We start from the raw sequence: 24,381 nt of genomic DNA on the forward strand, positions 1-24,381 counted from the left end.
TTTCACATCCCACTTCACCGTCCTGTTCAATTAGGCACGGACAAAAACTTGGCAGATGGAAGATATGTATCTATAGGGAACTCGGGACGTTTATATTTTATTGCTTTCAGGTTCCTGCTCTTTCCGGCACTAACGTCAGATCGCAGCGGCGTCCTTCTTGTGGCGGTTTTCTGCCTGCATATGGGCTGCACAGTGAAGGAACCACACACAAACAGGTATGCATGCCAGCACTAATATACCCGAAGCCCAGATGCACACACAGCCCAAAAACGGCAAATTCTTTGACCTCAAAGAAGCCAACAAATGTTACCATGGAAATGAATCAAGCATTTGCCAAGCAGTTTCAATTAAATTCAGTTCAATTCAAACTGGATTTACTGGAAAGACAAATAACATGGCTGCACCAGCAAGGCATTTGTAGACATGTGGGGTTTGTAGGATAAATTAAATGTAATACCTTGCAAACACGACATGACAACAGCAGAACCTGCACGTGTGCTCCCATCCTGCATAGCATCAAGCAGCAGCTGTCAGAGCTGCCGAATGCAAAGTGACGGGAGAAAACGGGCGTCTCCTTCGCAGTAGCACATTCTGTAACTGTTTGGCAAAAGTAGTTGAGCTCATCAAGAGGTTCTGTCTCCTGTTCCTGGGGATGGGAGCTGTGAGTACAGTTTGTGCTCCATGTGCTACTGGGTCTGCTGTGTGTCCTGCTGCCAAGGGCCAATCTCTGCTGGGGGTTCCCACTATACAGCACACACACACACACACACACACACACACACACACACAGGTTTACAATTATATCTTTGTGGGGACTCTCCATTCATTTCGTTGGGGAAAACTCTAATCACATGACGACCTTAACTTCTACCCAGCCCTAACCTTAACCATCAGTATCCAAACAAAATACGAGACTTCTGGCATTTTTAGATTTTTGATTGTATTCACAAATCTTTGTGGGGACCTGAACAATTGTCCCCACTATGTCAGAATAACAGGTTTTTATCACATTGTGGGGGACATTTGGTCCCCGCAATGTAATACAAACTTAATTCACACACACACGCACACACACAGACACACACACATACTGTACAGAAGCTGAGCCCAGTCTGCTGATTCTTAGGCTGGACCATATGCTATGGGAACAGGAACAAGATTACTTTCTATACATGTATACAGAAGGTCGCTATATATAGTTTTTATTCTTATTTCACAATTTCTGGCCCAAAATGCAGAGAATGAGAAAACAAAATCCTGCAATAGCTGCTGGTCCGTACAGAGAATCCTCCCATCTACAGCTACTGCTGTGTGACCCCAAACTCCAGCAGACGAAGGCTGTTCATTTGGGGCTTACCTCACACCTCGGATTTGTTCACTTAAGGCTTACCTCACACCTCGGATTTGTTCACTTAAGACTTACCTCACACCTCGGATTTGTTCACTTAAGGCTTACCTCACACCTCGGATTTGTTCACTTAAGACTTACCTCACACCTCGGATTTGTTCACTTAAGGCTTACCTCACACCTCGGATTTGTTCACTTAAGGCTTACCTCACACCTCGGATTTGTTCACTTAAGGCTTACCTCACACCTCGGATTTGTTCACTTAAGACTTACCTCACACCACGAATTTGTTCACTTAAGGCTTACCTCACACCACGGATTTGTTCACTTAAGGCTTACCGATCACACCACGGATTTGTTCACTTAAGGCTTACCTCACACCACGGATTTGTTCACTTAAGGCTTACCGATCACACCACGGATTTGTTCACTTAAGGCTTACCGATCACACCACGGATTTGTTCACTTAAGGCTTACCTCACACCACGGATTTGTTCACTTAAGGCTTACCGATCACACCACGGATTTGTTCACTTAAGGCTTACCGATCACACCACGGATTTGTTCACTTAAGGCTTACCGATCACACCACGGATTTGTTCACTTAAGGCTTACCGATCACACCACGGATTTGTTCACTTAAGGCTTACCGATCACACCACGGATTTGTTCACTTAAGGCTTACCGATCACACCACGGATTTGTTCACTTAAGGCTTACCTCACACCACGGATTTGTTCACTTAAGGCTTACCTCACACCACGGATTTGTTCACTTAAGGCTTACCGATCACACCACGGATTTGTTCACTTAGGGCTTACCTCACACCACGGATTTGTTCACTTAAGGCTTACCTCACACCACGGATTTGTTCACTTAGGGCTTACCGATCACACCACGGATTTGTTCACTTAAGGCTTACCTCACACCACGGATTTGTTCACTTAAGGCTTACCGATCACACCATGGATTTGTTCACTTAAGGCTTACCGATCACACCACGGATTTGTTCACTTAAGGCTTACCTCACACCACGGATTTGTTCACTTAAGGCTTACCGATCACACCACGGATTTGTTCACTTAAGGCTTACCTCACACCACGGATTTGTTCACTTAAGGCTTACCGATCACACCACGGATTTGTTCACTTAAGGCTTACCGATCACACCACGGATTTGTTCACTTAGGGCAGGGGTGGGGAACCTGATCCATGGACGGCCAGTGTGGGTGCAGGTTTTTGGGATAGCCTCTCAATCAGCCAATAATAAAGCAGTGGTTTTCAACTCCAATCTTGGGGACCCTCTGTTATTCGCTGATTCAGAGGCCATCCCAAAAATCTGCACCCACACTGGCCCTCCATGGAACAGGTTCCCCACCCCTGATTTAGGACTTACCTCAGACCACGGATTTGTTCATTTAGGGATTTCCTTACAAGATAGATTTATTTAGGCTTTTAAAAATGTGTGTAAATTTTTATCACCAGTTTTAATATACAGTATAATGTAATATCTGATAGGATGATATATATATATATATATATAAATATATATATATATATATATGTTTACACACACACATACACACGTCGGGTAAACATATCTCATTTCATTTCTATAGGAAAAATGATATTGCTAACTATGACAACCCTATCCCCAACCCAACCCTACCCATAACCATAAATAACCAAGCAAAATACAGGAGTTTTTGCATTTTTAGTTTCATTTAGTTTTCATTGCAGTGATAGATTTTTATTAAAATTAGTTTTCTCTTATGGGGACCAGTTTTCCCATAAGGAAAAAGAAATGGGTATTCATCATGTTGTGGGGACATTGTGCCCACATAAGGTAAGGTATACCCACTCTCTCACACACACACACACACACACACACACACACACACACACCCTGTATGCGCATTATGACGTTTTATGGTAATTGGCATATGTACATGACTTTCAACAGGCTCGGCATGCACCCCAGCCCGGCTGCCATACTCGGTCTCACGTGCCCCTTGTCGTAATTGAATGTGATTCGAATTGTTGTGGCTTCTTGGCGATATACAGCCTGGCCGAGGCTGAATGATTGCAGCTGTAGAGTGAGAGAAGTCCCTCCTTGTATTTATTGTGCAGGTATTGATGAGCCGTCCCCTCGATTGGCTCTGATCTCTGGCATAGCTGCAGCACGATGTGCATCTCGACTCATGGCATGGTTTCTGTGGCCTCGCGTTTACGCTGATTCATCTTCAAGAAGTGAGATTGCATTTCTTTATGAAGTCCTGGTGTAATACAGGATCTTCACTGTCACTGCTAATGTCTGCTTATGACACGTCACACTCAGACTAACTTCACAGAATACCCGTCTAACAATTTGAACAGTAGGTCCATTCCTAAAGAGTGTTTCAGGTTAAAAGTTCTGTATCCATGCAGACTTGTGGTGATGAGCTTGGTCCTTTGTTATATCACGTAATGGCACTTTGGCTGATTAAAAAACAGAATCTCTCAGAGAAGGCTAACAGGACTCATCGCCTAGCCTGAAATGCCAGGAACTGCGCTAACGTCTTGATGCAGCATCCCGTAACCACCTCTACGGGAAGCCATGTGCTGACCACACAGCTTGGCAGCTTGCTGGCCGTTTCAGGGTCTTTCTGCTGCACACATACCTGTCTACATGTCCACGGTTCCTCACAAACTTTTAGAAGCTGTGATCATTATGGTGGACATGCAACTTTGTTTTCAAAACCACTAGCCCTCATGTGACTGGCATGCTAACAGCAAACACCCGATAACATATTTGGATATTACACTCGCTGCAGAAACCATATCAGCTGGCCCTGAACTTTTGTGATTAATACTGCAGTTTTGACATTCCTCACTACTACTTTACTTTCTGCCTCATGTATCCCCCACTACCTGCATGTCTCCTGGTGTCTTTTACATTGCACCATATTCGAATATATCCTCCTGAGACCCCACCTATTCATTTATGTCCATTGTTTTCACTGATGTAAAGAAACGTATTTATTCCTGTTGTACACTAAAGAGGACATGCTGTGAAATTAAAAATAAAAATAAATTTGAAAAAATCTAAATTGTAAGATGTCTTGTTTCCTCCAAAGACAAATAACCTAAAATTGAAGGACACTTCTTTCCTTGGGTCTCAGGAGGTTAAATCTTTGCAGGAACCCAGCAATTCCAACGCCATCTTTAAAACCTCCTTTCCCCTGTCACTGGTTGCCTTGGAAAAAGTCATTCTAATCATGGTAAACACAGATGGCTTGAGGATTGGTTTTCGTTGAATGGATCATTTCTGAACTTCCTTCTCAGCAAAGCCACGCCTATGATAATACACACACACTCACACACAGGCAGACAGACCTGTGCACACAATGCAGACACAGTTACCTACAAGTGAACATGCGTGCACCATCACAAACACGCAGAGCATTGTAACTGCCGGAAAGAACCACCATGGATTTAATACCACACAGAATCACAGGAAATCAAGATGAGCTCCAAGAAATTGCCCTGAATGCACAGCTGCCACCGAAGAGAACATCTCCCATGTATTGTAAGACATAACACTTTTATTAAATACACTGTATTACAAGAGACTTTTCCATTTAATTGGAGAAGCTGATCACATGGTACACAAATAATAATCATCATTATATAGTGACACTGTGGCATATGAATCAGCCAGGATGCATGTTTCTGCCTGCCACACACCAAACAGTGAGAAAAGCCAGCACAAAGACTAAGGATACAGCGCTTGGAACCTTCTATGGATGGACAAGTAATGCCTTTCAGAGTCCCGTGAGAGTGTGTTTCAGTCATTAAAAAAGGAACCTAACACAATATACAGATACATTCAAAAGAAGAGATTGTTCATTATGCGGAGTCACAGTTTTTTTTTTTATTTTAAGGAGAAACTCAAAGAAACGATAAAAAAGGTTTGGCCTTCAGTGGGGGTGTCCACTGCGGAGCCTCTCCCACCCTCTTGTGCCCCCTCCCTCGGGCAATGTGAGGGTACAGCATATGGGGGGGCTGTCTTGGTTTCCCATTGCTGCCGAGGCCACAAGCGGAGACATGACACAAGTTTTTATTTACTTTTATTTTTTGGAGGGGGGTCATCTCCACAGGGCCCCTCAAAGGAAAACAAAAAAATCATTCAAAGCAGATTTTTTTTTATTCATATAGGGAAGCTTGTCCCCTTTCAGTAAGTTGATAGTTCTACATATTGAATTGCGAATTTTATATATATATATATATATATTTTTTTTCTTTACAGATGGAAAATGCAGTTGGGCACCAGCTTGCTAGCAGTCCCACACTCCCCAGTCTGTTAGAATTACCATCGCTCTCCAGCAACAGGCATCTTGCATGAGATAGACAGCCCCCCCCACTGCTAACCAGCACATGACTGAGTGAATACGTGACGCCAAACGCTCTAGAGCCATGGTGAGGAGATGGGCTGCATTTCCACGGATGCCGGATTTCCTCATCAGAATGTTCTGCCTTATTTCCAATCGATTTTCCACTATAACAACATCAATCCTGTTCATGACCATTAATCATGATCACATTAAGAAAAAAAAAATTTAAATGCATTATTCGCAAACAAAGTCTTATGTCCACTTGGTAAAGATTCAGCTTGTCTCTGGACATGTAGGCACCGATACTTTAAGAGGAGACAATTGGTACTTAGGACTGTAATGGGTAACATTATCATAATCGTGGATAAATATGGCTGCCACTATAAATGGAAAGATGAGAAGCACGGAGATGGCGTTGTGTCCGGGGCCGTGCCTCAGCAGCGTTCAGAAGCCTCTTTGCTGCCTTCCTGAGCGAAGGCATGGTGTTCAGTCATGGCCAGGTGTCCGCTGGGGGCTCAGAGGTGATGGGGAACCTGGCTGAGTATCTACAGATGCTCTATGCAGGTCACATGATCTCGGGGTTCGGCTCGTCACGCTCACGGGACCCTCACAAGCTGACCGACGCAGGGAGCTGCCTGTCCTGGGAGCTCAGTTATTTTTACTTCACTCTATCGAGCCCCACGCGCTTGACAAAAGGTAGACAGATGTGCCTGTGAACCTCATCACAGTCAGGATGGATGAGATTATTAAAAAAAGAATCCCCATTATCTGCTGCTCAGATCCTCGGTGAGAAGTCCTCCTTCAGGATCCTCCGGTCCTCCAGGTCTCGGACAGCACGGATACGCCGGGCATCCTCTTGGAGGTTGTCCACATTCACCGTGTCCCACTCTGCTCCCGGACCCTCCACCGAATGCACCGGCGCCATAGACTGCCTGTCACACCACAGTGGCGAGGGCTTCTCTATGTTCTCTCGACGTGCAGGTCAATGTAAAAAAGGGAAAACGGCTTTGATTGTCATTACTTGTCATTGCTACGACAGTCTGTAATGGAGTGCGCATTCCTCCATCTGCCTGCAGGGGGCTTAGCGGGGGAGCTGTGTTCCATCTTTGCCGCAACAGGGGGCAAGGAGGGGGTGGGGGACAAAGCGTTCACCGTGATGCTATGTGGCTGCGCCTGGGAGTGACGGGGTCTGCTAACCCCCCCCCCCCACTTCTTCCGCTCCCCCGTGACGCATGTAGTTTGAGGCGTTTCTGTGTCGTGATCGCACGAGGACGCTGCCGCTAACATCACTCAAACGTTCTGCCTTGGTGGCCGGCTTCGCTGTGATTGACCTCAGTCAATACAGAAGATCGCACAGTGGGTTCAAGACAAATTTAATACTCTGGAATGTCAGTTTCCATGGATTACCTGAACCCCTGGATTAAGTCAAGAGCAAACAACTAAGAAATCAGTGAAACAAAACTTGCGTTTTTGTTCAAGCAAGGACAACACTGTTCCAGACAAAAAAAAATGTAAAAGTGCTTCAAGTCAAATAAATTAAGTATAAAAATAGACTATCAAAAAGAACTTGTCAAATTAACACTGGTTTACTAAGACTATAACCACCAGAAGACATAAACTTATAAATACTGAAAAAAAATATGAAAGAATGATATTAAAAAGTACAATTTGTTACAATGGCCATAACCATCCAGGAGACAAATGCTGAGAGTTTGGGTCTTTCCACTGAATGGGACTCCATGTTAATTCCCAGATCTCACCTTTCCGCTCTCATTTCACAGAGTATGCTCTACACATCTGTACGAAGATGCGTGCAACACGCCTGGCCTCAACTGTTTGGTGGGGCCTCTTCAGCACGTGAGGAGCTCAACTGCTTCACTGGTCAAAGTGCTGAAAGACCAGCATTCCAAAAGGTACAAATCAAACTGTAATAAATCTGATCTCCAAGCCTCTGGAGAGATTCAGTGCAGAGTCTCTTTTCCCCGTAAAACAATAAATCTTAAATGTCCATGTTGCAGAGTTTCTATCACCCCATCAAATGTGTGCTTTGCTAATGGTCTGCATTAGTCTCCTTAATGAAATATACATTACACCATTACGGGGAGCCTGCTCTGTTCTTAAACGGCTACATTACTCAAGTAGTGAAAAAAAACATGCAAAATTGAATTTTGCGCCCACAAAATACTGTAAGGGGCATTAGCATCCGCAGCCACGGCCGTGATAAGCACACGTTTTTGGGCGATTTGTCAGGGCATTTACATCCCTGCAGTAAGGAAGTCCCTCACCCCCAGAGCCAACCCTGAAATAAATATGTGCATTAGAGTGCAAAATGATTGTTCAAGAATGTTGCCCCCCCCCACCCCCAAGTGAGAAATGACGATGCTTCCCGGTGCAGTGACTCAACACTTTTCCCCTGGTTTTGTCAATTACATTTCATTGCACAAACGAAAGCTCTGGATAGGAGATCCGAAAGTTAAAAAAAGAGAAAGCAGTACTTTGGGTGAGTATGACAGAGCCCCCCCATCCCCCCTATCTGCAGAAATCCCTGGATGGGGGGTCTTAACAATACATTTCTCCTATTCTCAGGCACAGCCACATTTTGTTAGCTTTCTCCTTGGTAACACCACGCAAAGCACAAAAATAAATAAATACGTCGCCACACCCTTGGCACTGGAGGGAAGGGCTGAGACTTGGTGACGGATAATATGTACAGGAGACAGTTATAGTCTTTTTTCCCTTTTGCTCATCCTGGGCAAAGGCAAGGACAGGAGAGAGTAATTTTCATTATGCAGAGCGAGTGTGAAACTCCTCAGAGGCATGGATGCAGACAGCTGGAGATGCAAGGTGATCACTCTGGAAATTTATATCGAACGAAAGCAAAACAAATACAGACAGATGGGTAAGAAGGGAGGATGAAAGAAGAGTCGGGGCGTGTGGGGTCTGTCATGTGCTGGGGGGGTGTGTGAGGCCCTTTAGAAAAAGCTTCTCCTTGTCATCTTTTTCAACGCCGTCAGAACTGAGAGCGGGATCATGGCTGTTCAGGCACGTACACTTCCACATGTTCACACACGCCTCATTCGCACACACTCGCTCATGCCGCGGTCACACACACACACACACGCACACGCGCGCGCTCAGCGTGGGGATCAGCCCAGGATGTCCAGGTAGACTGGTGAGGCTTTGGCCAGGTTCTGCAGCATGGTGTGGATCTCCTTGATGTTGAGCCTGACGTGAGGCTCCCTCTGCCAGCAGCCCAGCATAAGGTCATACACCTCCTTCGGACAGGTACGGGGTCGCTGAAGGACCCGGCCCTGAGTGATGCACTCAATCACCTGCAGCCGGAGAGGGGACAGACTACAGCTCAGCTTTCAATCACTCCTTGTTTTGGTTCAGTCAAAAATAACTGAAGTTTGGAGGCAAAAAAAGCTGTTAGTGAACTTCCACTGGTTATAGATAGTCAGCCCTGTGACACTGACCTCATTGTTAGAGAGCTGGTACCAGGGTTGCTTGCCATAGGTGAAGATCTCCCATAGGACCACGCCCAGACTCCAGACATCGCTCTCGGTGGTGAACTTCCTGTACATGATGCTCTCCGGAGGCATCCAGCGGATAGGCAGCATGGTGTGACCGCCGACCTGCGGGTGCAAGAAAACGGCCACGTTTGCATGTTTCCAACCTCAAACACACACTTCAATGCAAACATTGCATGCAGGACAGGGGAAAACTACCTCCAAGATATATTCAATTGGCTGCATTCACTTTGTGTAACTATATGTTTTACTTTAGTCGCTCTTTACACTAGTGGCCAAAATTGTGGAAACACTTAAATTTTTAGAGATTGTATAACTTTATTCCAATTACTCCAGTTACTCAACAGATTAAAAGAAGCAAATACAGAAAGGTCCTGTGGTCAGTCAGATTTGGATCTTATTTTTTAAGATCCTGGGATTCAAGCAATTGAACTAGAGAATGAACGTGTCATCACAATTAAATGATTTCTTTATTTCTAAAAGGACTAAATTTTCCTGGCACCCATAAATAAAGCATCTCTCGCCTCTCCAGTCAATTGATACAAGTCTTTTAAATAAAATCTATTCATTAGCCTTCAGTGGCAGCTTCCTGCATTATCATATATAGTTGACCACAGATTTTTAGCAATCCAGATCTTCTCAATAGGGAGAGATGGTTTGGGGACCTTTGCTACAGCATGAGTTAACTGATCACTTTCTCTTTTAAAGGAATGTAATTTGTTTTAAATATTGATGCCTCCGTTTCATGCAAGGGGCCACAGCGTCTCAAAACTCATAAGAGTGGGGAGACCTATGATTAATTGTTGTAATGTTTCAGTCTCATAAAAAATTAAAAGCCAGGCTTTTAGGGTCTGTGAGACCCCTTATTGTTACAGTTTAGCTGTTTCAATGCAAGAAAGTACTGGAAGCATCCAGCCTCATGGGAGTGACATTGCTCATGAATATTCATACAGAGAAAAGCCACAGGCCCACTCTGACTTAACCCTAGTCGAGGAGCAAATGTAACTATGGGTCCAAAGGTGTGATACAGCTTAGCTGCAGGAAACCACAACTACAGGCTAAGTAGGGAAAACCAGTACCGCGGTCTTTGGGGAGCTAAGCCTGCTTTTTTTTTTTTTTTTTAAACAAACCAGCGTACCATGTGATGCGGATGAGGAGAAGAAGGCCCACAATTAGAGGGAGGTCTCTATAGTGTGTCAATCCACTGCCTCACTCCACAACAACAAAGCTTTCTCAATATCGTACTCTGCTGCCTTCGGTTGCTATGGGAACAGTGGCTCTTTGGGAGGATTACAGAATTTGCATTCAAATGGTAGTAAAAAATTATACTCTGACTGCAAAAGAAAACAGACTTTTTTGTGGGTTATTATGGGTTTTGCTTGAAAAGCGCAAGAAATAAGTAGTGACTGCCATTTATTTCCACTTTAAAATGGGCTTCACAGTTAAATCATTTAGGCTGTTAGTAAGTTCGGTCAGTTCTTACTGTTTGGCGTGATTAAAATTTCCCCCATGAAGTCAGAGAGAGCGACGGGTGCCAAGGGGACAGGACGGCCCCGATGGACACTATGAGGTGACGGGCAGCCACTGGTGCCCCCCGCCGGTGCCCCCCGGCTGGATCTGGCTGTGGTTGCGTGCCGTGCAGAGCCGACTGCTGCTCACCCAGGCGTTCAGGTCTGTTCGGATCTGGATCATCGTAACCTCTCTGGGTTAAGCAGCCATTAGCTCTGACTGAGACGCTCCTCCTGTGCCTCCGGCATTCAGCTGCACCTCCGCCTGCTCCATCCTTCTCCCCGTCAGCCTTCCCCACGCTGTGTCTTTCTCTCATCCCCTCATTGGTGCGTCGAGGCCTGGGCCTTTTCCCCGTCCACCTACTCAGCTCCCTCCCTCCCTCTCCACTGTCCTCACCTCCCCCCCCCCCCCCCCCACTCTCTCTCTCGGAGTGAACGTGTGACACGGAGAGGCCCCTGAATCCGCCTCCTCTCACTCCCGGAGTGAGTGCTGGAGCTGCATACTAATCACAGCAGTTTCATGTGTCTCTTTTTTCTGGGAATTGTCTGATATGTTCCCAGCACTGCACAGCCCATGTCCGCTGCCATGGAAACAAGGCCTGTGAGTACAACCACCCCCCCACCGCGTGCTGTCTCGCCGAAGGGAGGGTCTGACGCGCTCATCACACACGGTCCAGATTCCGCTGAATCGGAGACGTCGTATTCTCAAGGTGCTATAGAAGTTTAAATAGATGCCATATTCTCCAATATGGCAAGGAAACCATGCTTAACCTAAGTAATATACTTTGCATCCTTCTGTTTGCTTAACAAACCTTAAACTGACAGACCAGGATCATTCTTGGTCTCTGGGTCAAGTCCAATTAGTGGGGAGCATCTGTGGGGGTCGGAGCCAGTTGGGGGGTATGTGTGGGTGGTGGTGCAGTGTCCCACAATAACATATTGGTGACCTGCGCACATAGCTGCCAGCAAACAGAAGCCCCCCCCCCCTCCCCTGGGATGGAGGTCATGTGAAAGCCAGCCCGTGGCAGTCAGACTGGGGGGCCAGAGTGCTGGCCACTGGTGTCCATGGGGACCCAGGAGAACGCCATGACTCCCCAGTAACGGCAAATGCTGTCTAAGCGACTGCTGAGGTCTGCTGGGTTTAAACATGCTGGGAAAAATAATAAACATAGGAAACGTAACTGGAAGAGCAGGAGTCTATATATTATTACATCCATTATATCTATTATACCCATTATACTATAGTAATGAGATGAGAATGGGAGTATAGATCCATCAAGACAGAAATCATCGTTTCTGATGAATATTAAATGCTGTGAGGCAGAGAGCTTATTTACTGTTTACAATTGAGAAAAATACTAAACACAAACCGATATTTAACATTCATTGGTATATTAGTAAAGCTATACTTTGCTGGAGATGGCTCTGTGGACATTGCTCCACATCTTGTGTAATGGTGGCTGCCACGTTCTCTGTCCCAGCCTGGCTTTCCACAGCGGCGGGTGGTGCGGGAGGTAGGAAGCGCTACTGGAGACCCAGAGCAGCCATCTTGACTCCCTGTAGGGAGAAACACTCCTACTTCCTTTGGTAAATGAGCTGAGCTGAACCCCCCCCCCTGTTTGGGGAGGGATAAGAGTGTTGCATCTCTTTGGGTACAGGTTCCCCTAAATTAAAAGCACGTTGGGTTTCAATATGCGAGTCATAACGGCAGGGGTTTCAATTTAGGACGAAGCACCATTTAAGTTGGAGTCTGCATTCAGCAGAGTGACCTGGGGACAGGGCACTGTCGTGGTTGGTAGTTTTTCAAACACAAACCCACACTGGTGCCCACATCGGCCCATCATGGATGATAATCAATATGGGAGTCCACAGAGCCACATATCTACTCTCCACAGGCATAGATCTGCAGTGTGACCTCCCTGTCCTGCTCTCCTGTGCCCTTGCAGGCAGTCTAGCCTCATGTACCGGGACAGTGGAGGCTCACATGTCATCTAAAGGACTGGGGGGGGGGGTGGGGGAAAAGGTGGGAAAAGACAGTGACACATACACTTACCCGGTAGTAGTCAGTGCTGTAGACGTCCCTGGACATGCCAAAATCGCCAATCTTCACCAGCAGGTTCTCGCCCACCAGGCAGTTGCGTGTGGCCAGGTCACGGTGCACAAAGTGCTGAGAGGCCAGGTAGACCATGCCGGCGGCGATCTGCTGGGCAATGTGCAGCATCTGCGACAGGCTCAGCTCCACCGGCCGATTGTTCTGCCCATCCGCCATCAGCACAGCGTCCGGCCCGTGGGCCCTAAGGAGGCATAGAGAATGACCATGGAACCTTGAATACTCACACTGAACACTGAGAAATATGGTGAACATTTACACTGAACACTGAGATATACAGTGAATACTCACACTGAACACTGAGATATACGGTGAACAGTCAACATTGAGATATATGATGAACACACACTGAACATTGAGATATATGATGAACACACACTGAACATTGAGATATATGGTGAACACTCACACTGAGCACTGAGATATGTGATGAACACTCACAGGTTAGCTAGCCTGTTTAAATGCAAAAAGAAAACCTCACTATACTATATATATATTATCACATATCACATAATTATTTGATTGGGATGGTTAGAAATACAGTATACACTTGGAAGCAGAAACAGATTTGGAGAGTAACTTCTTTGTTTGTGAATTCAATGACCTCTTTATCACCAAAACAATTTTCAATCATCTTTACGCCTGATGGAATTCACAGATATCAAATACACTACATTTTTAGGGCCAAACAATGATAGAGCTCAATTCAAATAGCAAATGCTTAACCTGGAGAGGAGTGTTGAAAAGATCATAAACTACGCGAACACAGGCTCCAATTGAAGCGGAAAAGGAACAAGGACATCATGCAACTTCCAAGAAATGGAACTATAGAATGTGCCTGTTACCTACAAAGAAAACATTTAAGATACTGAACCTGGATGACAGAGAAGCAGATGGTGGACAGACTTAAAATAAGTCATCCAAAATGATATGAGAAAAAAAAAACTTCAAAAAAGGAAGAACCAAAGAAGTCAAAACTGATGACAGAGGGCACGGTGGAAATTGCAAAGGAAAGAGAAGCCAAAATCAGGAAAGACAACAATCTCTTGAAAGTACTGAATTGTACATTCCAGAACGTTACCAGGAAAAACGAAGACCGACTTTACAACATCTGCAAAATCATTGAAGAAGGAAATAAACATGGGAAAATTACTTTTCAGAAGATTCATGAGGATAATAATAAGTTACAAACACAAGTGGGAATGCTGAAGGGCATCGACAGGTAAATCATAGCTGACAGAACAAAGATGAAGCAGATTCAGAAGGAATTCACAGAAGACTGATACAGCAAAGACATGGAAGAAGGTTCAGCGACAGAGGAAGAGGCCAGATTTATGACATCCAGATAGAACTACTACAAGCAACCGAAGTAAAGTCAATCAAACTAATGCCCAAATTATGCCAACAAATTAGGAAAACAACTCAACGGCTGTAGTTAAGAAGAGATCAGCTTATATCCAAATACCAAAGAGAGGAGACCTGGACAGAGAATGTAAACTATCGTAAAGTTTCATATATATCACATAGGTGAATTATTATGCTAAATATCAGGCAAGACTAAGAAACAAGAGGCATCATAGCTCATACACAATGGATAACTGAGAAAACACAAGAAATATAAGGAGGTCAACATATGCTTTACTGATTTAACCTATGTCTTCAATTGTGTTGACCATGTCAAACTGTGTATTGTTGGTTGTACCAACAAATCTTAGTGTCCCACACTGGACAATAAGCCACAGTTAAGTCTAAAGAAGAAGTGGTTTCATATTGGTTAAGGAGTCAGAGAAGGATGTGTGTTATTCGCTATTCAACTTGTAAACAAAACATATGATGGGAGGAGTTGGCTGGAGGAGGACAAGATGGCTACTAACGCCTTTGAGCTTTGCGTTGGTGAAGACTTTTAAAAATGGCATATAATTCAAGAAAAACAAAGAACTGCATTGCTGATCAGATGAAACCTGACCTTTCACTTTAAGACACAAATGACTGAATTGAAGCTGTCTTATTTTGGGTATATTATGTGAAGGTCCAGTACTTTGAAAAAGACCATGATGCTTAGAAAAGTTGAACTTAAAGCAATAATGGGGTAACCAGCAACAAGATGGATAGAGTCAATTTTCACAACAATGAACATGCTTTTGGAAAGCCTGAAGATATGGATAGAAGACAGAAAGTTCTGCAGGGGTGCTGTCTACATGCTTAGCGGGAATAATGAATCATCTGCTATATAATTCTATTTGCCAGTTATTTGTTCTTAATTCCATACATTTCAATTCATGCTGTACCATTAATTAGAATGTTTTTCCAGCACTGCTCTGACGCACATTTACCTCTAACCCATGATTCCTAGAATACCATTAAGGGAACATCCAAGTGACCGGTAATTAAGACAAACACAACTTATCGGCAAACAGCAGTGGTGCCCAGGAACATAACCTATCAAACATGGAGAATCTCGTGACTTTGCACCGACGGCAAACAAACAGGAAGCTGTGATGTTAAAAACACCGGGATCAGACATCTGGGGTCATTTTGGACATTTGTCTAACCTCTGAAACCTTCTGACAGGTGCAGGTGTGCAACGCTGCCCCCCATAGCTGCCCAAAGAGCCAAGAAACCCATAGTGCTGCTCACCTGAGGAACTTGTTGAGGTCTCCATGCTTCATGTACTCAAAGACCATGATAAGGGGGTCGCCCTCAACGCACACGCCGTAGAACGTGACGATGTGCTCATGCTGCAGGTTCGTCAGGAGCTCAGCCTCTCGGTGGAAGTCCTTGCGGGCATTCTCGCTGGCCTCTTTCAGAGTCTGCATGGTGACAAATGTGACAGACACGCTCCACTGATGGACCTTAACCAAAAACCCTCAGCCAAGAAAAAGCGTGTAGCGTGGACAACTGGGCAGGCTGATGGTCCAGGCACCGGCCACAGCAAATCCAGAGTAGTCTCAGGACGAGACAACAGTGCTGTCCGTGTCATGTCCGACCAATCAAAAGTAGGATAGAAAAATGAGTTACATTTGACATGTTTTTCAGCTGCTTTAATTGTATGTCCCTTTTCCCATTCGAATCGATAGTTTAGACCAGTGTTGCCAAAGGGCCAGAATCCAACACATTTTCAGATTTCTCTGCTCAAACACTGTTAATCAACTAAGTACCAGGTGTAGTAGATGTGTCTGAGCAGAGAAATCTGCACACTGTGTTGCAAACTGGCCCTCTGGCACCTAAATTGGGGAACCCTGGTTTAGGTGAATAAGGTGCACGGATAAGGACCTTCTGAAATACTCATTCAAAAAATTTTTACTTTAAAAGAAATCTCACAGTGATACATTTATTTCTTCTGTCTTTTTGCTTCAACACTAAATTTAAAGGAAAGCTTCATTGCTGCAAAAGGCTATACGTCTTGGGTTTGCATGTTTTGTTCCTATCAATTAGTATGTATTGCATCACTTTAACCAGGAAAAAACAGATCTGGCTGTTTTCAGACAAAATATGACACAACAATAACATTTCTTAAATTATGAAAATGTAGGACATGTTGTGTAATTATATTTATTTGACTGTGTAAAATCCTCAGAAAATTGAAGATAAATAAGCTCCTTGATCAGATTTTGTGAACAAGCAAGAAGCAGACACTTTCATCTCTTGGTAGTGGCACGTTTCTCTAAGAAGGTCGTCCAAATGACCTCCAGATGAGGTTACGGCCTGGCCTATCTGGCACCATCCCAGATGAAAGGGGAAGGACAGCTGCCCAGCTGCTGCGTGCACAGCGACACCCCCGGGGCACAGTGCCGCTGGTCGCCGTTTAGAGGCTCTAACTGACCACAGCTGCGTTGCATCAGACCGCAGGGAGAATGGGGAGGAAGTCCACAGCAGCCCTGCACACTGAGCTACAACTGAGCATTATCTGCTGCCACCATGCCCTTATACCTAAACCATATCGCTGTGACAGTTCAGCATCCCATCCAGGGTGTCCCCTGCCTAGTGCCCCTTGCTGCCAGCGATAGACGCTAGGGACCCCATCACCTTGTACTATAGAAGTTCAGCTGTATACATTGTTCCAAGTTGGATGGGTCTCTAACTAAACACAAAGCTACACCGTTAACTAAAATAAAAGTACAATGCCTCCCATATATACAAAAATAAATGTATAGTACTCTGTAAAAGTCGTAGGCAGCCAAAGGAAATGTTTAAGTGTTTCTTTTTCTGGATATCACGTGTGTATTTTCTCAAAAAAAAAAACCCCACAAATTTAACACTAGAACATATGGAAATGAACAGTAATAGAATAAAAAAATAAACCAGAATTTCTTGTTCTCCAAAACGTTACTGTTATCTTGTTGGGTAACACATTACCTGTACATTTACTGCACCTTCATAATGCATTCATTATGCATTCATAGAACATTCATAAGCAGGAAATAAGTATACATTAACATCCCAACATACCTTAACATACATTAATTAATAAACACTACATGATTGTACGATTATAACGTTTGTTACTACCATGTATGTTTGTTATTAATGTATATTAAAGCTGTTAAGGTATGTTAGGATGTTATGGTATACTTACATCCTGCTTATGAATGTTCTATGAATGCGTTATAAAGGCATTATGAAGGTGCAGCTAATGTAAAGCATTACCTCTTGTTGGATACCTTGGATTCCCAAGCCTCTCCTCTGGAGAACACCAGCCATTTCATATATTCCCTAAATTTCCCTGCCAGCTCTCTTAATAATTCATCTTAATTAGTTAAATAACTCACTGAAGTATTGATTAATCAAGCAAGGTGGGGATAGTGGTCGAGTCAGAAATACAAGGGTGTATTGTACGGCTGCTGCAAATGCTGGGGTGACTTTAGGAGAGGTTTTTAAAGGACTAGGCTGACACACTTTGGCATACATCATAGCTTTACACCAACATGAATATCATTTAAGCATCATTTTTTTTTGAGTGCCTGAGACTTTTGCACAGCGTCGCATGTATAATAATCTGACTTACATAATGCACCAGAAACTCTCCCATGAAGCATCGCATGTGCACGACTGATTAAGTTCCCCTGATCAATATATGGTGCATTTCATACAATGTCATTCCTATCATTAGTCGGGTCCTCTTACAAAGGATGCCACTTTGCTTTTAGACCTGCAGCAGTCTTGTATGCAACCTAAGCCTTTATGAAATATTGAGATATGTGGGGGGGGGGACGGATTCGAGGAATTCGCAATGCAGAGATAAATAAATAGCAGAATATGATACGGACAGTAGGTCTGGCGAGAGCATGGGGCATGTGACCATTAGTGTGTGGGCGCTGGGATGAGTGAAGCACACGGGGGCCACGGAGTCGCATCAATGGCAACAGCAGGTTAGCTGCGCGTGCATCGATTGCGGCGTTCCACCGAGATCGCATATTGCGATTCACGGGACCCGTCTGACTTTGCATGCATTTTTAATAAAACCCGAATCTTTACTGATATGCCATTTTGCGGCTGGTCACCCGTACTGGGTCTCAGGGCTGCCCCAGCTGGAATCATGGTTGTTTCCTGGTTAGTTCCCATCGGCCTGTGCCTACCACCTGCAGGAAAGCAGGGGGGGGGGGGGGGGGGCTCAGCCAGCATTTGTCCTGTGTCAGATCCCATCAGTCAGGTTTCCATGGCAGTTTTGCAATGTTGTGGATGTGGCGCGGGGGGGGGGGGGGAGGGTGCAGAGATAGATACCTTGACAGCCACCAAGATCTTGTCCTGGTCCAGAGACAAGTTGTAGCACTCTGCCAGGAAGACCTTCCCGAAGGCCCCCTCCCCCAGCTCCCGCTTCAGGACAATGTTGTGCCGTTTTATATGCTGGACAACTGTGAGAGGGGGAGAAAGACACAGCTCCTCTTACACACAAAGGAAAAACTCCCAACAGTAACAGTGTACATCCACAGTGCTCATTTTACAGTTACATTCATCATATGGTGGAATTATAGGAAATATCCATCATTTTCCTAGAACTGCTTCTGAGATTTTTTTGGCCTGTCCCAGTAGGCAAGGGACGGGAGGCAAGGGACACAGTGACTGGGCAACCCTAAAGGGTCACAATATGGACAATTCAGAGAACACTAAGGTCCTTGACATGTGAGAGGACACCCTTAGAAACTCATCGAAAAGCAATCAAACTGCATTGAACAAACCAGCAGCCGAAATCCAACCCACAAGGTGTGTGGGAAAAACGCTACTCAGTGAGAAGAGAATATATTGTACTACCGGCGAGATGGCTCCACAGAGCAGAGGTCACTAGCATCTCCCAGCATGCACCACGCTATTTGTAAATAGCCCTTGTCCACATAATGTAAATAGCCGTGCTGTGTACCCTACTGTCGCATGTGCCCTAACCTGTGTTCAAGTATGATCTTTGCCTAGTCCTTGTGTCTCTTTGTATTGCGCAACTATCCACCATGTGTGTGCCTTACCGGCCAGCGTCAGACCTCCCTGTGTTTCCCCATTATGTGTGATGGAGTAACGGTTGGTCCTTATGTTTAGTCCTTTTAAGGACTAGCTAAAGAGCGCGTCTCCTCTCGTTCCTTCTGCCGCGATGCCTGGGTCTGCCGAGCGGCACAATATATTTATATACAGGCAAAAAAGGACAGACTAAAGCAGACATATGATCCATTTGCCTGCTGCTTGGCTAACAAAAAAATACACACAGACACGCACACACACATAACTAGTGACACCAGAACCAAAAATGGACTTGGCAGGAACAGCAAAGTTATTCACATGGCGTTTGGAGTGACAGAACACCAGGAAAAACCAATTAGCAGCATAAAGGGCTTCATGGTACCAAGTCATAGTCACCAGCACCTGTGGACAATCAGCAATTCATGGGGAGACTCAGTGTCCCAGCCTTCAGCCAAAACTATTTATAACTACACGTCCTCTTTATTCATCTACAAAGGGTGACAATTACCCAAACACCTAAGCATACACGAATATTAATACCCTAATAAGGATTAGGGCCTCATTGTGCCCCCAGAACAGCTTCCAGCCTTATTGGAATGCTGTCTATCAAGACCTGAACTCTGTATTGTGAGTGATTAGGTAATTCCTGAAGAAGAAAAACATCCAGGTCTTTGCGAGGATGAAGGACGTGGAAATCTACCGCGGACTCTGTGCTCCTGAAGCTCCCTTAAAGGTGTAACGATGTTTCGATCTGAATACTGGGGGAGGCTGGCCAGGTGTCTGACGGCATCCTCGCGTCCTCAGATGTGTTTACAAGCCAGTACCTGGACTTGGCTGCCAGGGCGGCATGACCAACGGCTACAGTGAGTGCTGTCCTGCATGGGAAGCATGATTTCATATGTGAACATGAGAACAGCCACAACGAAGATTCAAGGCATCCTCACTGCTGAGCCAGGCTTCAGGGACCAAGAAGGATAGATTTATTCTCATTCAAATGCGGTTTTTGAAGCCCTTCAGGCCTGGGAATAGCATTGCTCACACAGGCTGCCTCCAATCATGAACACTGTGAAGCACATGCAAAGTAAGGAAATCAACAGACCCCCAATCCATCAACACACAGGTAAACAGAAAGACAAACGAAATCTCCACATCTCTCTTTCCATTTCACCAACTCAACACTTTCACTATCGACTGCTTTCAGAATTCTGCCTGATTACTGAAAGATGAATGGAAACTGTATTTTGTTTTAATTGTTTTAGGAGACAGAAAGCTACCATTTTTTCTTTTAAAAACACTGGGAGGTTTTAGCGTTGCTTTGGAATCCAGGGATAAACACAGACTCAGCTCCAATGGGATTTGGCAATGGCTGCCGTCACATAAGTCACATTCTCCGCTTCTGGTGACCACTGCTTCGCAGTGTTGCCAAGACAACCGCTCTCAAGATACAGTCTGACTACTTCTTACCCTCCGCCCCAATGAATGCATTTACTGACTAAGTGGCTCCTGTCACATTGTGCTGCACAGACCACTGATCATACAGTACCCTGATAAATAAAAATCACTTTCATTTTCCGGACAGTTCTGCAATCTCCAGGTCTGATTCACCATCTGTGGCTGGAGTAACCATGGTGATGGTCGAAAAAAAAAAAAGCCTCACAGTTCTGAAATGCGAGGGGGGGCTTCTCTCCGTGGCTTGTCTCAGTCCTGCCCACCCCTCTGCTCCAGGAGTCAGTACTAAGTAGTTGACAACAGGACATTCTGCGAACACCAGAATCAATCAGGGGTCACGGGATAAGCATAAAACAGACCCTGGTGACACCGCAGCACACAGGAGGCCGAGATGCGGCTCTTATGGTGATAGAGCGGCGAGAGTCACAACCTCCTCGCTCACCATCAGGCTTCCCAGCGGAATGACAGGGATGCGGTGTGAGCGTTTGTGAATTGCTGTCTTCAGAAACAAACACCCTGACAAGCAGAAAAAAAGCTTGCATGTATTTCTGGTGTGATTAGAAAATGCACTGGAAGACAGCTACTGCTCAGCCTATTGTATTACCAGACTGTCCGAAGTTGCATTGATCCAGGGGGTGGAGGCAGTGCGGGCTGCACCACTGAGGCTCAAACTGCTTCGCTGCCTGCGATAACCAGCCTGTGGCACGCAGCAGCCTCGCAGCGAGGCTGAACGCACTGAACCTGAGCGCTTAACGCGTGGCGCTCAGTGCGCGCCTGTCCCCCGCAGTCGTGGGTAATTACAGAAGCAGGGGTCGGCTCTGTCCCCGTTGTGATACTCCGAGGGTCGATAAACAGACCTTTACATCACCACCGGGGTTTTCCCTGGGTGGTTAGTATCTTTGCCAGCACCCTCCTCCTTCACCCCCACCGTGAGCGCAGCCGGACTTTGCCGGACATTCCCTCAGCGGCGTTCCAGGTCCTGGTTCCACTCGGGAAGCGGATAGCCAATCGCTAGGGGTGGATGGCCGCGTGACTCGACATTCTTAAGGGAGCATTTCGGAAACAGTGCCTGGGAATTCCGTCGTCCTGGAATTCCACGGACACCATGACCTTACGCTGGGTCAGCAGTTATGGAAAAAAAGGCGGTGATGGACAGACGAGTGTGGAACGCCACATCCCTGGCGGGAATAAGCAACTCCAATGTGCCAAAAAAACAAAGTGGAGAAGAAACGACACAAAGACATTTTCCATTCGATCTGCACTGAGGGATAAATCTGTAATTATATTTGGTTAATAAAAGAAAACCTGAACGGGATTATTATATTATATACCCCTTCTCAACACATATTTTTTAAGTAAAACAGATTAAACTATTAGACACAAGAAAGTGAGCATTGTCTGGCTGATCTGTCTGATGGCTGTAGAATGTCATGCTTCAAACGATTTGTCAGTTTCCACTGCATCACCTTTCAGCCACACAGAAACGGCTGATTTGTTTTTCAAATATCACAGTGTCACAGGGGCTTTTAATGCCCTGGGCACCCAAGACTTGTGTCACACCCTGTCCTCAAAGACTTGTGTCCGTCCTCAAATTCTTGCCAGCAATCCCCCTCGCAAAAACTGTAAGTGGACTATTCTGGTTCCTGACGGTGTGCACCTGTGGCTTATTATCAATCACATACTCAAACCCTGGAGAGTCTAACCTTAGCGTGAAATCTCATCTCTCTTCTTGAGTTAAACTTCAAGCATTGGTTTGATTTCAGATTCAGTTTTACGATTCTGGATTTCCCCAGTACTCTGTTTGCACCTGATTTACTCATGTCCAGCACCCAACTCTGATTCTGGAATGGCGATTTGGCTTTTTGGTTATAAACTCTACACCTAGAGCTTGTCTCCATGGCAACCTGACACGATCATTCACTGACAGAACAGATCGTCTAATTACAGACAGAGAGCTGCAAACGGGTGTGCGCTCTGGCGACGGCAAAAGCGAGAGAAGGCCGATTCTCAGATGGATCCATCACTGGGGTACTGCTGCTGACAGGTACTGAACCCAGATCAGAGCAAGCAGAGTATCTTCTTTAATTTATTTACCTTATCCTTCAACCCAGCAGGCTCATGGCAAATCATGGGCAGTGAGAATGAGAATTTGAAATTTAGAGAGGTCCATGACGGAAACCTTAAAAGAGACTGAGATCAATCCTGTTTTTTCATGTCTTGTGAGAGGGCAGTATTGTGCTACCCTGAACTGTACCACTGTACCCCTCGGTGGAGTTACAAACAGCTATAACACGGAATCCAACAAAAATACTGCCAATATTAAGGAAAGATCAAGTACGTCTTGGACGCCTCCATAGTCTTTCTAAATGTCAGACATGATAATCCACCCCGTCCCGGCTGTCCTGTGTCAGGTGACCTGTGTGTTGGCATCGATACCAGGCTCAGTGTGACGCTGCATTGGATAAGCTGTTATTGCAAATGGATGGATGGGTGAATGGATGACACACCAATGCCCACACAACTCTCACTCCAGCATTCCTTGATTTTTCTGCATTGACTCTGCCGGTTTTCCCTCCATACTTCTGAAAGCGCAGTCCAACGTGCCAGCAGTCTGTCTCACAGCGCCAGCCAGGAAGCGGCGCCTTTTTCCGGGCGTGGGGAGGAAGGGGGCCCCGATTGGGCACGTTGTCAGTGACACCATCTCGGGTGACTCGGGCCGCCTGGCCGCCATTCTGCTGTAAGGGTCTCCAGTCCCTGTCCTGGGGAGTCACAGATGCTTTCCCATTTCCATCCCATTTGCACCCCTAATCCATCATTACTCAGCCCTGATTAAAACCACACATAGACAGAGGATAATAAATTCGGGGAACACCTGTTTTCCCGAAGCCCCCATTTTCCGGAGTGGGTAGCGAGTGGCCGATCCGGTCAGTGGAGCAGTTTCCGTCCTCCTGAAGCTGCCATGCTGTGGTCTGTTCCGTGCTTTTCGCTGCGACACAGCAGCCAGCCGCAGATTTTTGTCCTGACAAGCCATTCTCCGCAGAGCTGCAGTCGGCCAAGTTCCAAACATGCCTTCCCCTGCAACGCTGAAATCTGCCCTCCTCCTGCCCCGCTGTTCAAGAGCTGTCCCCTCGCACGCTCCTCTTCCGGTGCATTAATGGGCAAATCGAGAAGGGACAGGGAGTAAGCCCATTCCCCTGAAGCTGCAGGGTTAGGGGGATTCCTTCTGGAAAAAAAGTATACCGGTGCTTTTCTCGACGGACACAACAATGATGGACGATGCTGATGTCTGTCCGCCAGCTGAACGCAGAAGATGCCTCTTCCCTGAAACATTGCATTGATCATGATTATTTTTTTTTTATTTACCCCTGGGAAATGTGTCAGAGAAATGGCCATTTCTTTCCATAGCAGCTACTAGCCCCCCTCTAGTATCCGAGTCTGGTCTTATCCAGCGGCGACGATCCATCCGTTGAGATACCTCGTGTCTAATCCTCACGGCCTCTGTGGTGGTTGTGTTTGAACTCTGCCTACAATAACTTACAGACTATTAGCTTAAGGACTATTTCTGTTAGAAGAGCCCTTGTGAAGATGCTATTGGATTACACTCCTACGCACTAATTGT

General features: G+C 45.6%; 1 protein-coding gene across 2 annotated transcripts in view; it reads right to left on the minus strand.

Annotated features, from left to right (window-relative positions):
- Positions 1–4,912: 4,912 nt before the first annotated feature.
- ntrk2a (neurotrophic tyrosine kinase, receptor, type 2a) overlaps positions 4,913–24,381 on the minus strand; it is a 55,512-nt gene continuing 36,043 nt past the window's right edge. The window contains exons 14-18 of one of the 2 annotated variants that reach the window (XM_023802884.2): positions 18,591–18,721; positions 15,507–15,679; positions 12,807–13,053; positions 9,198–9,356; positions 4,913–9,053 (exon numbers count right to left, since the gene is read on the minus strand). In XM_023802884.2, coding sequence (XP_023658652.1) covers positions 8,868–9,053; positions 9,198–9,356; positions 12,807–13,053; positions 15,507–15,679; positions 18,591–18,721 — 896 coding nt within the window. In that variant the 3' untranslated portion in view covers positions 4,913–8,867. The remainder of the gene's footprint in view (positions 9,054–9,197; positions 9,357–12,806; positions 13,054–15,506; positions 15,680–18,590; positions 18,722–24,381) is intronic. The other variant, XM_023802885.2, reaches the window with a different exon arrangement.

Source organism: Paramormyrops kingsleyae, chromosome 2, assembly GCF_048594095.1.
Source record: "Paramormyrops kingsleyae isolate MSU_618 chromosome 2, PKINGS_0.4, whole genome shotgun sequence".
In the NCBI taxonomy this organism is placed as follows: domain Eukaryota; kingdom Metazoa; phylum Chordata; class Actinopteri; order Osteoglossiformes; family Mormyridae; genus Paramormyrops; species Paramormyrops kingsleyae.